This window comes from Saimiri boliviensis, chromosome 2, assembly GCF_048565385.1.
Source record: "Saimiri boliviensis isolate mSaiBol1 chromosome 2, mSaiBol1.pri, whole genome shotgun sequence".
Taxonomy (NCBI): domain Eukaryota; kingdom Metazoa; phylum Chordata; class Mammalia; order Primates; family Cebidae; genus Saimiri; species Saimiri boliviensis.
This window is the reverse complement of record NC_133450.1, coordinates 144,412,306-144,429,849: the sequence shown is the minus strand read 5'-3', so window position 1 is coordinate 144,429,849 and position 17,544 is coordinate 144,412,306. Positions and strand designations below refer to the sequence as shown.

At 55.9% G+C, this 17,544-nt stretch overlaps 1 protein-coding gene across 1 annotated transcript in view; it reads left to right on the top strand.

Annotated features, from left to right (window-relative positions):
- Positions 1–17,544, top strand: part of HMCN2 (hemicentin 2) — a 173,047-nt gene that overhangs the window by 107,600 nt on the left and 47,903 nt on the right. The window contains 15 exon segments of the mRNA XM_039461479.2: positions 718–831; positions 1,453–1,539; positions 3,324–3,515; positions 5,353–5,526; positions 5,658–5,771; positions 6,256–6,398; positions 7,371–7,521; positions 9,016–9,234; positions 11,597–11,710; positions 12,086–12,273; positions 12,917–13,013; positions 13,777–13,938; positions 14,088–14,201; positions 14,970–15,172; positions 15,865–15,946. Coding sequence (XP_039317413.2) covers positions 718–831; positions 1,453–1,539; positions 3,324–3,515; positions 5,353–5,526; positions 5,658–5,771; positions 6,256–6,398; positions 7,371–7,521; positions 9,016–9,234; positions 11,597–11,710; positions 12,086–12,273; positions 12,917–13,013; positions 13,777–13,938; positions 14,088–14,201; positions 14,970–15,172; positions 15,865–15,946 — 2,154 coding nt within the window.

The window sequence follows — 17,544 nt, the reverse complement described above, 5'->3', positions numbered from 1 at the left end:
GAACGAAGAACCGAGGCCCAGGAATCTCTGTCCCATCCAAATCCTGCAAGGATTTCCAGGCCCCCTGAGGCTACGCCTCAGTCACTCATCGGTTCCAAGCAGCCCATCATGAGATGGCAAATACATTTCCTCCTGGCCTCACTTCCGAGCACTTGGTAGGAACTGCCAGACGCATTCTGTGGATAGGAATTCGGAGACTGCACTGGGCCCATTGGAAAGGAATGTGGCGATCAATTAGTGACATCTGCCCTGGGTGCAGTAACAGCAGTGGTGGTCTGTGTCCTGTGTCTTGGGAGACCCTTGGGTTTCTCTGAGAGGAGCTGTCTCTCCCTGAGAGGTCCTTGGGAGGAGGGGGCCTTTTACCATGTCTGTCAGGATAGAGCAGAGGTCTGCATCGGGCCAGGATTTCTTAACCCCTTGCTTTCCCTTCAGCTCTAGCCAATCCCCAGAGCCAGGGGTGGCCAGGGTGACAGAGACTTCTTGCTAAAACACGGTCCTCAGATTTATGCTGATACGTGTCTAATCTCCAGGCGGCTCCATCCATTTGTTTTACCCTCCTGGGCCTCAGTTTCTGCATCTGAGGAACGGGACACAATGGGAAACAGATACGTACATGTCTAGTCATAATGCGTCTTCCTGCTGGGCAGCAGAGGGGCTCAGTTTGGGACAGAATGCTGCTCAGAGCCATGCTTGGGGCCCACGCTCCTCCCTCCCCAGGTGGCTGGATGCTGAAGATGACGCAGACACAGGAGCAAGACAGAGGCCCCTACTCATGCCTGGCAAGCAACGAGGCTGGGGAGGTGCGAAGGAACTTCAGCGTGGAGGTGCTGGGTGTGTTGCAACCCCGTTCTCATGGGTGCCCTATGAACCCTTTTCCACTGCCTGGGAGCTCCCAGAGGCAGGGTCCCAGACTCACACGTTGAGCTGTAGCAAGGGCCCAGCACAGAGAAAGAGGGAGAAGCTAAGCCTTGTATGCTCTGCCTTATCAAAAACCTTTGTTCAAACCTGGGCAACATGGCAAGACCCCACCTCTATGAAATATACAAAAATTAACTGGGCGTGGTAGTACCTGCCTGTAGTCTCAGCTACTCGGGAGGCAGAGGCTATAGTGATTGTGCCACTGCACTCCAGCCTAGGTGACAAGAAACCCCTGTTCTGAGGCTGCCATGGAACTTTCCAGAAACAGCAGGGACAATCCAAAGTGGAAGGGGGCATATATTTCCAGCACCACTAAGACTGCCTGCCTCTCATCAGAGTCTTCTCCTGAGGCACTGGCACTTCCATCAGCCAGCAGGAAATGTTTCTTAAATTCACCGCCCTATAGAAACAGGCATGGGGTGGGAAAACTAAGGCACAGGAAAGAGTGGGCTCTTGGCTTCCTGTTCTGTGACTGTGTAGCCTAAGTGGGCCAGACCCCCAGTCACTAGCTGTCTGTCTCCCTGCTTCTCTCAGTTCCTCCCAGTATTGAGAACGAGGACCTGGAGGAGGTGATCAAGGTCCCTGAGGGACAGACTGCCCACCTGACGTGCAACGTCACAGGTAAAGGCCACACGATGTGGTGGGCTGGGAGAAGAGGTGGGAAGGCAGCTTCAGAAAGGAGGGGACCTCTGGGGATCTGCCCACCTGCCCCAGCCCCACTCCTCCTAACTGGGAGTCTCTGTACATCGGACTCGGCACCAGGTCCCGGCTCATCTCTGCACATGTTCTTCCATCCCAAACACTCTTTCCTCTCCCCACCCCACTATTGATCTCAGCTTCCAGGACCCTCCACAGGAAGTCCTTGGCTGGCCCCTGAGGCCCATTGAGCCACCTCCGTTGGGTTCTTACAAGCCCCAGTGCTTCCCTGTTCTAGCACTGACCACACTGGACCATAGTGGCCTTGTGGCATCCGAGCTTCTTAAAGACCCAGGGGCTGCCTTGTCACCATGGTTTCCCCAGTGCCTGGCAGAGTAGGCTTCCATTAATACCATGGGTTGAAGGATGGGTGGGTGGATGGATGAGTGGATGGATGGAGGATGGATGGATGGATGGGTAGGTGGGTGGGTAGATCAATGAATGGGTGGATGAATGAATGAATGGGCAGACAGATGGGTGGATGGGTGCCTGGATGGATGGATGGATGGATGGATGGATGGATGGATGGATGGATAGAGAGATGGATGGATGATTGGCTGAATGAAAGGATAGGTGGATAGGTAGATGAATGGATGGTTGGATGGTTGGGTGGATGGGCAGATGGATGGGTGTGTAGATGAATGGAGAGATGAATGGATGATTGAATGGAAGGATAGGTGGGTAGGTAGATGAATGGATGGTTGGATAGTTGGATAGTTGTGTGGATGGGTGGGTGGATGGGCAGATGAATGGGTGTGTGGATGAATGGAGAAATGAGTGGATGATTGAATGGAAGGATAGGTGGGTTGGTAGATGAATGGATGGTTGGATGGTTGGGTGGGTGGGTGGTTAGATGGGTGGGTAGATGAATGGAGAAATGAATGGTTGGATGATTGATTAAATGGAAGGATAGGCAGGTAGGTAGATGAATGGATGGTTGGATAGTTGGATGGTTGGGTGGATGGGTGGATGGGTGGGTGGATGAATGGAGAAATGAATGGATGATTGGTTGAATGGAGGGATAGGTGGGTAGGTAGATGAATGGATGGTTGGATGGTTGTGTAGATAGGTGGATAGATGGGTGGGTGGATGAATGGAGGAATAGGTGGGTAGGTAGATGAATGGATGGATGAATAGTTGGGTGGATGGGTGGGTGGATGTGCAGGTGAATGGGTATGTGGATGAATGGAGAGTTGAATGCATGATTGATTGAATGGAAAGATAGGTGGATAGGTAGATGAATGGATGATTGGATAGTTGGATGGTTGGGTGGATGGGTGGGTGGATGGGCAGGTGAATGGGTGTGTAGATGAATGGAGAGACGAATGGATGATTGAATGGAGGGATAGGTGGGTAGGTAGATGAATAAATGATTGGATGGATGGATGGATGGATGGATGGATGGATGGATGGGTAGTGTGTGGGTAGATGGATGAACAGATGGAAGGAAAGAATAACTTGTTTTTCTGTCTTGCCTGTACGTACCAAGCCATCACTACCCATTCCCCAGTAAGGAAAAGGCAGCCAAATCACAGAGGAAGGGGCACAGGCCAGGCCTGGTGGCTGATTCTTCTTCTTCTTGTCCTTCATGGGCCTCTGGGCAAAGACGGAGAATTCACATCCCCTGACCCATCTGGGAGCAACCTGCAACTCCGGAGCTCCCCTAGTCAAAGCCTGCCAAATCGTCTCATTCTCTGCTCTGCATACAGGCCACCCACAGCCCAAGGTCACATGGTTCAAAGATGGCCGGCCCCTGGCTGGTGGAGATGCCCACCACATCTCCCCAGATGGAGTCCTCCTGTGGGTCCTCCAGGCAAACCTGTCCAGCGCTGGCCACTATGCCTGCATTGCAGCCAACACTGTTGGGGAGAAGACCAAACACTTCCAGCTCAGTGTCCTGTGTAAGTTCTGGGCATGTCCTGGCCACCCCAGGTGCTGGCGGGACAGAGAAGCAAAGGGACCGGCATTGGGTACCAGCCCGAACCCCGAACGCAGGTGCCGTTAGTCCTGGCGGTGGCAAGGGATTGAGAAAAGGAAACAAAGTCAGAAACGAGTAGAATTTACAGCATGGGTCCCGGGGACCAACACAAGCATGGGAACTGCGTTGGCCCCGAGCTCTGGGCTCCAAACACTTTTATTATATGCACAATTTCATTGATCTTATGGGCATGGAATGGGAGGGTGAAGGGGTAGATAAGATAGTCGGGGGAGCACTTGAGATCCCTCTAAGACGTGCTCAGCTAGTGCTCTGAGTTTATCACTAATAGTTATCAGGGTGCAGCTGCATCAGAGGTATAGCACATGAGGAGCCACCGGGTCTGACCACACCCAGTGCCTCAGGGGGCTTTTATATCCCCAGCATCGGGCACATAGAGCAATTCAAATCACTCCATGCTGAGAACCTAGGCAGAGCCTGAGGCGTTCCGTGAGCTCTGCCCTGCAAGGCTTTTCTCCTTGCCAGCTCCCATCTGCAAAGACCCTCCCCGGTCTTGTGATCAGAGGTCGCCTCCCTTCTCAGTGATCTTTGCACAAACCCTCTTTTCGAGGCCCTCATGCAGTCTCCATATTGAAAAGCGTTCGTGGACCACAGCAGTATTCCCTACTCTGCAGCCACCCTGAGGTGCTCCCGGTGTCACTGCGCTCTCAGACGGTCTTTACCTTAGGCCTCCTGTTGCCGCTTGATTTCTAATTAACTGCACCAATAATATAGTTTAGTTTGATGTATAAACTCCAGTGTCCTCTGACCCAAGCAAGCTTCGAATTATGGAGCTAGAATGAACACAGGTCTCCCCTGGCCATCTTGACCCACAGCCGGCTCCTTTCAGACAGCTTCCCACGAACCATTCTGTTTTTCTTCTAATTCTCCGAGTTTGACAACAGCAAAAGTAACTGGATTGACTGGGTGTTTATCATGGGCCAGGCATTGCAACAGTCCCGATGGATGGCATCTCCGCAGTGACCCTAGGAGGTGGGGGATGTGCTTGTGCCCATGTCACTGACAAAGCCCTGAGGTTCAGAGAGGTGACAAGAGTTACTGCCAGGCCCCAGGGTGGTGGGTTCACATCCAGGCTTCTCTCCGTCTCCTGAGGCCAAGGCATACCTACCTGCTATTCCCGTAGCCTGGAGAAACAGAGCGTCCGTCAGATGAGAGGGGTGCAGACCAGCTTCCAGGGGTTTCTCTTTGTTCGAATCCCCCTTCCCTCTATCTCTGTATGGGGGAGCTGTTTTCTTCTTCCTTCTCTCTTGCCTAATAAACTCTCTGCTCTTTAAAACCAAAAAAAGAAAAGAAAAGAAAAATCTGTTTCTAAAATTCTGACAGTTAAAGGGAGAGTCCCCTGCAGGAGCTGAAAGAAGAAATGTTGGGACCAATGAAAGCACAGTGACTCTGCTCAGCGGGGAACAAAGCCTCCCAGCTTCCACTCCCCGACTCAAACAGGCTTCAGAAGCCTCTGGTTAATGGGTGAAGAGGTTGCACACTGAGCTTTGGGGAAATGGAGGCAGACATTCCTCAGCTTTCCCTTGTAGTATTGCTTAGTATTGGAGAGCCGAGCTCTGGGTCACACAGTCTGAATTCAAGCCTGGCCGCCCTGGGTATGGGCTTCTCTGAGCCTCGGTTTCCCATCTCTGTAATGTAAGTGACAGAAGCTTTGAGGCCAAGCACTGGGTCCAGGGCTTTCCTAGTCCTTGGCCCAGGGTCAGGGACCTCTGCTCACAAGTACCCCATTTCCCTCACCACAGTGGCTCCCACCATCCTGGGAGTGGCCGAGGACAGTGCAGACGAGGAGGTGACCGTGACCATCAACAATCCCATCTCTCTGATCTGCGAGGTGCTGGCCTTCCCTTCCCCCAACATCACCTGGATGAAGGATGGGGCCCCGTTTGAGGCATCCAGGAACATCCAGCTCCTCCCAGGTGACGCCCTCTGGTAGGGAGGAGGGAGGGCACAGGTGACATGTCATCAGGGTCAGAGGAGAGGACCAGTGAGCCTCTCCTTGTGCCTGGCATGAGGCTGCAGCTCCGGGGTGACCCTGGCCCCCACACAGGTACCCACGGGCTGCAGATCCTGAATGCCCAGAAGGAAGATGCCGGCCAGTACACCTGTGTGGTCACCAACGAGCTCGGGGAGGCCATGAAAAACTACCACGTGGAAGTGCTCAGTGAGTCAGGGACCCTGGGGCACAGCTGGCTGGGCAGAAGACCGCTGGGAACCCAGGGGTCCAGGCACCTGAGCCACCCTTTGTGCCCCGGGGTGCCTCCCTGTGGCTGATGTCCTCTGGCAGTCACCGGGCAGCTGGGGCGGGCTCCAGAGGACAGAATGAGGAGACTCACTACAGTCCTGGCTTCCTCCTGCCACTTCTGCTTCTGGGTATAACCGGAGGCTCTGCAGATGGAGACTTGGGACCCCCAAAGAAGGCCTCTGAGGTGACCCCAGGAATTCCCCTGCCTCAGACCTGCCCTGTCCTGTAACCCTTGCAGACAAATGCTCTCTCCCCTAAGTGAACAGCCAGGAGCAGGGTGGTTCCAGGGTCCCTGTGTCTCTAGGCTGGGCCCTATTTCTGGGGCTGCCCCCAGGACCAGGGTAAGCTCAGGGTCTCAGCACCCATCTCTCAGCTCTGCTCTCAGACCCCTTGTGCTTTTCAGTCCCCCCTTCCATCTCCAAAGATGACCCCTTGGGGGAGGTCAGTGTGAAGGAAGTGAAGACCAAGGTCAACAGCACCTTGACCCTGGAGTGTGAGTGCTGGGCTGTGCCCCCGCCCACCATCCGCTGGTACAAGGACGGGCAGGTGAGTGTGGGACCCCCGAGCAGCTTCTGACTCTCACCTGTGCTCTGGCTAGTTCTGCTTGGAACCTTCCAGAAAAGGCTTCCCTTACAGCACTTGGCCCTAGAGCTGGTCCAGGCCCCACCCACCCTTTATTTATTTTATTTTTCTTTTTCCGAGATGGAGTCTTGCTCTGTCACCCAGGCTGGAGTGCAGTGGTGCAACCTCTGCTTCCTGGGTTCAAGCTATTCTCCCTGCCTCAGCCTCCTGAGTAGCTGGGATTACAGGTGCCCACCACCATGCCCAGCTAATTTTTGTAATTTTTAGTAGAGATGAGGTTTCACCGTGTTGGTCAGGCTGGTCTCAAACTCCTGACCTCAGGTGATCTGTCCACCTCAGCCTCCCAAAGTGCTGGGATTACAGGTATGAGCCACCTCCCCCAGCCTTTTAATTTCTATTTTTATTTTTATTTTTATTTTTGAGACATTCTCGCTCTGTTGTCCAGGCTGGAGGATGATGGCACTATCTTGGCTCACTGCAGCCTCTGCCTCCCAGGTGCAAGTGAGTCTCCTGCCTCAGCCTCCTGAGTAGCTGGGATTACAGGTGTGCACCACCATACCCAGCTATTTTTTTGTATTTTTAGTAAAGACGGGGTTTCTCCACGTTGGCCAGGCTGGTCTTGAACTCCTGCCCTCAGGTGATCTGCCCACCTCGGCCTCCCAAGGTGCTGGGATTACAGGTGTGAGCCACCATGCCCGGCTGTATCTTTCAACAAAATATTGAACTCTTTGTAAACTTTAACTCTACTGTTTTCACCCATGTATGGCCCTTCTCATTTTTATGCTCTGTGGATTTGGTTTTGTAAACTTCTCAGCTGTTCTCGTCACTTTCTGCTGCATTTTTGGAGAATGTATTGAGAAATAAGTGCCCTTGTCTGCTCCTCTCAGCCCCTCATTTCTGATCTCCCTTCCCCCAACTCCATTGTCCCCCTCGCAGCCCGTGACCCCCAGCCTGCGGCTGCACATCCTGGGTGAAGGGCGACTGCTCCAGATCCAGCCCACGCAGGTCTCAGACTCGGGGCGGTACCTGTGTGTGGCCACCAACGTGGCTGGCGAGGACAACCAGGACTTCAACGTGCTCATCCAGGGTGTGTGTCACCGGTGGGCGGGGGTGGGGCATTGGCCAATGTGAGGACATCGAGGGGCTGGCCCTCTGGGGGCCCCCGCCATGTGTCTTCTGCATTGGCTCATCTCAGCAGCCCAGAGCAAATCGTGCCTCAGCCCCTCTGCCTCAAGGGACCGAAACCAAAAACATGAGGGCTCTGGCCGCAAACCACGGAATGGAGTGGTGGAGCTGGACTGGTCTGGCTGAACCAGAGTGCCACACTCTTAACCCTGCTGCCAAATGCCTCTCACTTTGTTAGGGAAACCTGGGGACTGGCTTCAGAATCTCTGGCCGAGAGGAAGCTGAGTGGCTACCTCGATGGTTGAAGCTGCTTGTGGGTGCATGGGGCTCATAATATTCTTCTCTCACTTTCATCAGTGCTGGACGTTTCCCTTTGTAAAAAGCGAAGGAAGGAAAGGAGGGAGTTGGGAGTCAGAGGCTGGGAGGCTGGGAAGGGGAGGTTGGGAGGGGGAGGCTGGGTGGGGGTGCTGAGAGGCTAGAAGGAGGAGGTTGGGAGGGGAGGCTGGAAGGCTGCAGAGGGGAGACTGGGGGGAGGCTGTGGAGACTGGGAGGGAGAGGCTAAGAGGCTGGGGAGGAAACTGGGAAGGGGAGGCAGGGAGGCTGGGAAGGGGAGGCTGGGAGAAGGAGACAGGGAGGCTGGGAGGCGGAGGCCAGGAGGAGGAGGCTGGGAGGTAGGAAGGGGAGGCTGGGAGTGAGAGGCTGGGTGGCTGGGATGGGGAGGTTGGGAAAGTGAAGCTGGTAGGGGGAGGCAGGGAGGCTGGGAGGTGGGAGGGGGAAGCTGGGAGCAGGAGGCTGGGAGGCTAGAACGGGGAGGCAGGAAGGCAGGAGGCTGACAGGCAAGCTGGGCGGTGGATAAATGTCGAGAACCAGGTTTTGCTGCACAGTGGAGTGGCCATGGGGCGTCCTGGTGAGAGGAGCACCTGCCGGGCTGCCCACACCCTTCCTCACCTCCAGTGCTTCCGGCCACCAGCCTCTAGCCCGGGCTCTGTCATCAACTGGTTATGTTAATGACAACCTGGGGATGACACGGCCCCCTCCAGGCCTTAATTTTACCCTTTGTAAAATGCAGGTGATCAAAGCAGGTGACCTTGAGGACCCCCTCTATTTCTAAAGCTGATGATTTTATACCTCTGTGCTCTGATAAACAAACGCTGGCTAAAGCTTAGTATCTGGCTCCCAACCGCAGAAAATATGTCCTTGTTACCAGGAGTCTTTAGTGCCCGTGAGACATGAGCTGCTTAGGGAAGGAGCCTTATCCTAGTCCCCAGCACATAGTAGTTGCTCCATAAACACTGGTTTAGGGAGTGAGGGAATTTAAGAAATGCCTTGACCTAAGGGAACAGCTCAAATAATGGATTTCTGCACCTGGGAGAGGCTGGGATGAGAATCTCCGTGAGCAGAGGAGTATTCCCACCCCTCTGCTGTGTCTCCTGAGGACTTTGTCTCCCCCACCCAGTGCCTCCCATGTTCCAGAAGGTGGCTGATGCCAGTGCAGCCTTCGAGAGCCTGTCCTGGGAGGAGGAGGCCCAGGGCGGAGTAACGGAATACAGGGAGATCGTGGAGAACAACCCAGCCTACCTGTACTGCGACACCAATGCAGTCCCACCTCCGGAGCTCACCTGGTACAGAGAGGATCAGCCCCTCTCGGCCGAGGACGGGGTGTCTGTGCTGCAAGGTGGGTCAGGGCTGCATGAAGAAAGTGGGTGCTTTGAGTTGCCTGCTGTGTGACCTCAAGCAGGGCACACGACCGCTCTGGACCTTAGCTGCAATTTGTAAACTGGGGCTGCGAGTTCTTTGCCTGTATGAAGGCAAAGATTGGATTGCCCTTTGCCTCTGGTTTATAGATCGAAGCCTTTTACCATGGGACACCGGCTTCTGGGCTTCAAGATCCGTAATGTCCTTAAACCACTGGCAGAAACTGCCACTTTCTCTGCAGGGGCAGCTGGCTCCTTCGGTAATCATCAGCAAAGCTCATGACCTCAAACGCTGATGAAGCTCTAATCGGGCTTTGAAGACCACTCTGGTGGCTGAAGCTCATGTTTTGTGTGTCTGTTTTTGCTTTTTTCTTTTACCACCTTAGGTGATATTTGTTTATTTAAGGTAATTTCACTTTTAAAAGCAAGCCTTTTATTTTAGAATACTTTTTTCTAGGTGATTTGACTTTAAAGGCTCTAAGGGTAAGGCTTAGAAACGCCCGGCCCACTGGCTCATGAGGGAAGTCCGGGTGGTCCCTCGGTTTGAGATTCGAATGCTTGAGGCCAGATGGGGCCAGCGGCGGGGCTGGTTTTGGGGAGAAGTGGTCAGTTGCATGGGTCAACCAAGTGGTCAGTGGCATGAGCAGAATCGGACCAGGGTTTCTGCTTTGGTGATTGCAAAAAAATGGAGATGGCCAGGTATGGTGGCTCACAGCTGTAATCCCAGCACTTTGGGAGGCTGAGGTAGGAGAATTGATGGAGGCCAGGTATTGAAGACCAGCCTGGGCAACATCATGAGACCCCGTCTGTACCAAATATTCTAAAACTAGCTGGGCATGGTGGCATGTACCTGTGGTCCCAGCTACTCAGGAGGCTGAAGCAGGAGGATAGTTTAGCCCAGAAGGTCAAAGCTGCAGTGAGCTGTGATCATACTGCTGCACGCCAGCCTACGTGACAGATCAAGACCCTGCCTCAAAAAAAGAAAAAAAAGAACAAAAAGGAGGCATCTCGCAAATCCAGGAATGCAAGTCTTACTGGCCGCTGCTAGTTCCTGATAGAAACCTCTGGACAGACCCTTTAACCTGGCCGCTGACCACTTACCCTGATGCCAAGTCCTGGGTACACAGTAGGCTCAGTCACCTGCTGATCCCAATCAGACTCTAACCATCGGTTAACGATAGCTGAGCCCAGCCCATAGCCCCCAACCGCCCTCCACGCCCACCCACTCACCTCCAACCCACCACTCACCTCTCACCCTGGCCACTGACCTCTAACCTCTGTTCTCCAATTCTGAGAACACAGGTGTCATGGTCACAGCTGACCTGAATTCTTACCCTGACCTTACGCTAACCCCAAACATCAACTGACCCCTGCAACACCACTGCTGCCCCGATCCTGCCACTGGGCTTTGCAGGCTCTCGCCTTGGTCAAGTCACCCATAGCCGGGGCTGGCCAGCCCCAACCCCGAATTCCGAGCATGCGGTAAACCTAACCAGGTCCCACTGGAGATCAACTCCAGTCCCTGTCGATAAGAGTAGCCTGGCTGGCTCTTTTTTTTTTTTTTTTTTTTTTTTTTTTTTTGAAATGGAGTCTCGCTCTGTCACCCAGGCTGGAGTGCAGTGGAGTGATCTCGAATCACTGCCACCTCTGCCTCCTGGGTTCAAGTGATTCTCCTGCCTCAGCCTCTCGAGTAACTGGGACTACAGGCGTGCACCACCACACCCGGCTAATTTTTGTAGTTTTAATACAGACGGAGTTTCGCCATGTTGGCCAGGCTGGTCGTGAACTCTTGACCTCAGGTGATCCACACACCTCAGCCTCCCAAAGTGCCGGGATTGTAGGTGTGAGCCACTGTGCCTGGCCCTGGGTGGCTTTTGATCATATAGGGTCCCAGGTGATGCCTTCCCTGTCCCCACCCCTACCCCCACCCCCACCACCGCCACAGCCCCGGGAGCTGCCTCCCTTGCCTCCTGAGTCTCCCCCCGGACTCTGCCCTTGCCAAGGAACTGGGCTCAGCACGACAGAGCTGAGCCAGGAACCACTGCGTCACACTGGACACTGCTGTGAAGGCTCAGGTTTGCGGTCAGTAAGATGGGAGTGACAGCTCGTGCCCCACAGAGGCGTTGTGGGACAGGCCCAGAACGTGCAGCTCAGGGCCTGGCGCACACTCCTGACTTGACCCCCCCCCTCCACCCAGGAGCTGGGCAGGACAGGCTGAGTCTCTTCCTTTCACAGATGAGGCAGGGGACAGTGGCCCGGGTCCACTCCAGAGGCGAGAGCAGCTTCCTTGCTCTTGTGGGTGACTTGTGCCTGAGCTCAGGCGTCTGTCCCATGTCCTTGCAGGAGGCCGGGTCCTGCAGATCCCCCTGGTCCGGGCGGAGGACGCCGGGAGGTACTCGTGCAAGGCCTCCAACGAGGTGGGCGAGGACTGGCTGCACTACCAGCTGCTGGTGCTGAGTGAGTGGCGGGGCTGCAGGTGGGGAGTCCCAGGACGGCATGCCCCAGAAGGGCCTCCCTTGGCAGGGGCCGAGGCACGGTGCCCTCAGTCTTGCTGTACCCAGAGGCTGAAAATGGAGTTACAAGCTCAGCCTCAAAAATCATGCAGGACTGGGCCCAGGTTCCAAGCAGAAGCTCCTAGCTGTGTGACATCGAGCAAGTCACAACCCTTTCTGGGCCCCGATCCCTTAGCTGCGTCAGGGACTGGGAGGGCTTGGAGAGAAGAGTACCAGGGTCCCAGCCAGCGCTTGACGCCAAATGCCACCCTCACCTCCACAGTCACCCCACCCCCAGAGACCTGTGCCGGCCCCTCAGCCTCTTTTCCTCCACCCCCAGCCCCACCTGTGATCCTGGGCGACACAGAGGAGCTGGTGGAAGAGGTGACAGTCAACGCCAGCAGCACTGTCAGCCTGCAGTGCCCGGCCCTGGGAAACCCCATGCCCACCATCTCGTGGCTCCAGAATGGGCTGCCTTTCTCCCCGAGCCCACGGCTGCAGGTCCTGGAGGACGGGCAAGTCTTACAGGTCAGGGCAGCCCCCTGCACGCACTGGGGCAGCAGCTGCCGAGTCCCAGCACCCCTTGTCTGGGAGCCAGGGAGGGGGTGTAATCTGCAAATGAGGCTCTTTGCTGGGAGCCAGGCTGGAGCCCAGCAAAAAATTACCTGTGGGGAGCCTTGCTGGGCCAGGACAGGGCTGTGCACAGCATCGGGAGGTTCAGGAGACAGCTAGCAGGGGATCACATGAGCAAGGACCAGAGCCCAGCACTACACAGAGCAGCCTTCCGTGGGACTGCCAGATGACACATACAGAGCTGTGCCCAGCACTCACACATCAGGCAGTCCCCCAGTCACCCCATGTGCAGACTCAGAGCCGCAGGGACCCCTGGAGCCCAGCACACAGCACAGCCCTCCACGGGGGTCGGGGAGGCTGTTGTCACGTCGGGTTTGCTACAGAGGACCACCGGACACCAACCTCACACACCTGCTTCTGAACACAACACAGGCCCTGGATGGAGGCGGTTCCAGGTCTCCATGAGCTGCCTGGTGCCTACATCGCTGGCATGGGATGGGAGGGATGGAGGGAGGGGGAGTCCTTGTGGTCATTCCCGAGGGTGGTGGTGTCTGAGGGGCTTCAGGCATCTCCCCAGCATGGCTTCCTGCACCCTCAGGTTTCCACGGCAGAGGCGGCTGATGCCGCCAGCTACATGTGTGTGGCCGAGAACCAGGCGGGCTCTGCCGAGAAACTCTTTACCCTCAGGGTTCAAGGTGAGCTGGGCCAAGCAGGCAGCCCCTGTGGGTTCCTCTTCCCTCCCCAAGGAGCACCACTTTGGGGCTTCTAGTGTCCTGGGCTCTGGGCCCTGGACTCAGGGTTCAGGGATCCCAGCCTGGCACCAGCCGCATCCTGAGACAGACAGCATTTGAGGGGCCCTGATCACTATTAGGCCATCCCCAGGTGATTTTAAGCCACTTTGGAGGTGGCTAGGGAAGAGCTCTTTTGAGGCGTTACACCACTGTTATTGAGCACTTCCTGTGCTCATGACACGAGGCCAAGCACTTTCCCGAGGCTGACTCCTTCCAGCAGAGCTAGGACGTTAGCCCCGCTTTGCAGCTGTGACAGCAGACTCAGGGAGGTTGCCCTCAGAGAGGAGGTGGCTGTCCCACCGCCCCGGAGCCTGCGCCCCCAGCCTCTGCAGCTCATGATGTACACTGCACTGAGGTGGCTGTGAGTTCTCAGAGATGGAGGAAGACAGTGTTAAGCCGTCAAGGTCACGGGCTTGAACCTGAATTGATATCAGCCCTGCCACTGACCATGGGTGTGGCCTTGGAACAGGGACTCTCCCTCTCTGATTCCCTACCCAGTGTCCTTATGTGTAAGAGAGTCATGGCAAATGGAGGTTTCTGAGTTATTTGAAGTCGTGCTGACGTGAAGCCCAGGAGCTGGGTGAGGCTCAGGGTTTCTCTCAGGCTCCCGGCTCCCCTGCCAGTGTGATCCTCACGCCTTTCTCTGTCATGGTGGTCGTGGGGATAGTCCCGCCACGAATTGCAGGCCTGAACTTGGAGCAGATCACTGCCATCCTCAACAGCAGCGTCTCCCTCCCTTGCGATGTCCACGCTTACCCAAGCCCTGAGGTCACGTGGTACAAGGACAGCCAGGCACTCTCCCTGGGTGAAAAGGTCTTCCTCCTGCCTGGTGGGTAAACTGAGGCTTCTGGCCCAGCTCTAAGGTTACATGGGGAGAGAGTGGCTTCCCCCACCTGGGACAGGGCTGTGGGTCAGGCAGGGATTTAGGATGGGGGACTGGGCTAGAATGCTGGTGTGAGGCGCTGGCCCCCCCGGCAGGCACCCACACAGTGCAGCTGGCTCGAGCTCAGCTGTCGGACTCCGGGACGTACGCCTGCGAAGCCCTCAATGCTGCCGGCCGAGACCAGAAGCTGGTGCAGCTCAGTGTTCTGGGTGCGTCTATGTCTGTCCCCAACTCATGCTGTCCCTCACCCTTCAGTCAGCCCCCAGCCCACACCCCCTGGCGAACAGAGCCAGGAGAGGGGCAGGAAGTATGGGGGAGGCTGGGAACCCCGCACGGGTCAGCTCTGAGGAGCGGGAGCGACAGGGTGGGCCCTAAGAGCCTCGCTGGGGAAGAGGCCTTCCCAAGCCTGTGTGATCGGGGAAGCCCATTTCACTGTGGAGCCTGTTTCAAGGCTCGTGGGCTTCAGAATCCCCCTGGGAAGAAGCTGGGCCAAGGTGTCTTGAGCAAGGACTCACTGCAAGGTTCTCTCAGCCCTGAGGCTGGTTCCTTCACTTGCACGAACACCAGCCACACACTGTGCCAGGCCCTGTGGACTCAGCCATGGGGAAGGGACACTTCTACGTTGGTTTGCTGGAGCAACGGGGCCGAAGGGGCCCCCACAGAGGGCTGTGACCCAGCTGGGGCCTGCCCCATGCAGGAAAAGCCTGGGTCGGAGCAGGCATCAGCATCTCCCCTATCTAGAAGGCTGAGGCCCAGAGAGGCAGGAGGCTGTCGTGGTCACTCAGCGAGTCCTTGGCGTGCTGGCCCGGTTCTCTGCCTCCAACTCCCCTGGGTCTGCACCAGCCCCCGGGGCTGGGACTGCTGGGATGGGTCTGCTGTGTGACCCTGGTGGGTCTCCACCGGCATTTTCCCTGTGGCTGAACGTGAAGGGTGTGGGGACAGCGGCAGCACCTCACTCTGCTGTCTCCTGCCCCCAGTTCCCCCTGCCTTTGGGCAGGCTCCCAGCAGCCCCCAGGATGCCGTACTGGTGAGGGCCGGGGACAAGGCTGTCCTGAGCTGCGAGACAGATGCACTCCCCGAGCCGACTGTGACCTGGTACAAGGATGGGCAGCCCCTAGGCCTGGTGCAGGGGACCCAGGCTCTGCGGGGTGGTCAGAGGCTGGAGATCCAGGAGGCCCAGGTGAGTGACCCTGGGGGTGCAGGTGGCTGTGGGCAGCTGCAGGAAAGTCGCCTCCCAGCCCTGGTGAGCTGGGGGGAAGAAGGTGGGTAGGATGCGGGCTGCTGCTCCCTTGGCCTGTGGGACCCCGAACCAAGTAGATTGGCAACTTCCAGGGTAGAAGACGTGGGCAGAGCTCAGGGCTCTGGAGTCACGTCCAGACCCAGCCCTGCAGTCGAGGCCTGAGCCCTTCCTGCCTCAGTTTCCTCAGCATCTAGAAGCTTCTGTCCGGGTCGCTCTGGCTGGCTGGCTGAGACTCCTGGGAGTCTGCCCTGCCCTCCCTCCCTGGTGTGGATTGGGTGCTCACAGCGTTTCCGTTTGTTGGATGAATGTTTGCTGCCCCTCTGGACATCCATTCTGGGCTCCTCTCTCCTGGCCAGGCTCCATCTCCACAGCAATGGGGAGCCTCTTCCTCCCTGCTTGGCCCAGGGAGTGAGGTGCCCAGAGCCTTTGTATTCACTGTTGAGGGGCCCTCCTGCTTCTTGAGGCTCTTGGAAAAGTCCAGAGGGACCTGATTTCCTTTGGCTCCCCAGTCAGGACCAGCATATTTGGGGGTCCCCTCCTCTGGAAGTTTTGGGGGCCTAGATGCTTTTGGGGAGCCTCGCACTGTAGCCCCAGCTCCGGCACGCAGTCAGCATGTGCTTTTCCTCTCCCAGGTGTCAGATAAAGGTGTATACAGCTGTCAAGTCAGCAACGTGGCTGGGGAGGCCGTGCGGACCTTCGTCCTCACCGTTCAGGGTAAGCCGGGCACCAGTCTGGCCGACGTGACCGTGGAGCCTCTAGCAACACATGGGGCTGCCGGGGAGGAGAAAGACAATAGCTGGACAGAGTCAGGGCTGCCAAGCGCTGAGGGCACGATTACTAGAATTTCTAATATCTCTATATCATCTATACTGTATCTATATCTATCTAGTTCTTTTTGTAGAGTTGGGGTCTCATTATGTTGTAGAGTTGGGGTCTCATTATGCTGTGGTTTCGAACTCCTAGGCTCAAGCAGTCCTCCTGCCTCAGCCTCCCAAAGTGCTGACATTACAGGCAAGGGCCACTGCACCCAGCTGTTTTCTAAAATTTAAAAGACTAGTGTTAGCAGGCTCCAAATAGAACTTGATTCACGGGGCTTAGAGTGACTTTTCCCTCAGGGCCTAAGGTTTACGTTCAGTGAATGAGTCTAAAAGCAGTAGCCGCCTGCCAGCCACCTTGGACATACCTGATCCCATGGATGGTGTCTATAAAGTGCTGGGCACAGGGCCTGGCACATGGGCACCAGGATGAAGGAGCCATATGAGACCAGACACACAGGAGGCCATGTCACCTGCATCTTGATCCCTGAGAGGGCCTGTCCTATCCGCCCAAGGATGGAGCGTGGATGCTGTTTGATTGGACATGTGGCTCCAGCTGGGATAAGGGGGTAGCCTGTTTACACCATCCAGGGAACCTGGCCAGATTTTCTGGGGCTAAGATGTTATGTTAGAACATAGACTTAGCCTTGCAAGAAAGAAACTCCAAAATATACCTGAGGAAATGAGAGAGTTTAACTCTCATTCAAAAGCCCAGAGGTGAGTATCTAGGCTGGTGGGCAGCTCAGCTCCAAGTGGTAGTTCAGGGACCCGGGTCCCTTCCCTCCTATTGTTCTTCTGTTTCTTAGGGTGTTGTTCTTGTGCCTATGGCTGGAGATGGGACACTGCATCCTATCCCAGCCCACAGGAAGCAGAAAAGAGCAGAAGTGGTGGGCAAGCATGTATTTCACACAGAAGTAGCACCTGTCCCTTCTGCATACATGCCATTAGTGCACGTTCAGGCAGCTGGCTGCGGGGGACACTGGGAAATGTAGTTTCTGCTAGAGTGACCATGGACTCAGCTAAAACTGTGCTGTGCACGATGGGAAGAATGGGCTGGGGGGACACTGGCCGTCTGCCACAGATGCCTAAGCCAGTAGCCTCCCAACCAGGTGAGCAGTGGGAACATGCAGCCCTGAGCCACACGCAACACAATCTTCAAAAAGAACTGACAAGACGGAGTGCAGGAGGCCGCCTGTAATCCCAGCACTGTGAGAGGCTGAGCCAGGGGGATCAGTTGAGTCCAGGAGTTTGAGATCAGACTGTGCAACATAGTGAGACCCTGTATCTACAAAACTAAAAAAAATAAAGTAACGAGAAAAAGACTGACACCAGGCTTGCTGCTCAAAGCTTGCAGCCCTTTCTGATGGCTACGTTGATGAACAGTGGAAAGTGGGGGAATATCTGGTCCCTGAGGGCAGAGGCATTTCATCGGGAGCCTGGTTGATCCTGTTCCACTGGTAGTGGCTGCCTGGGGTGTGTGACTTTATCCTGGTGGAG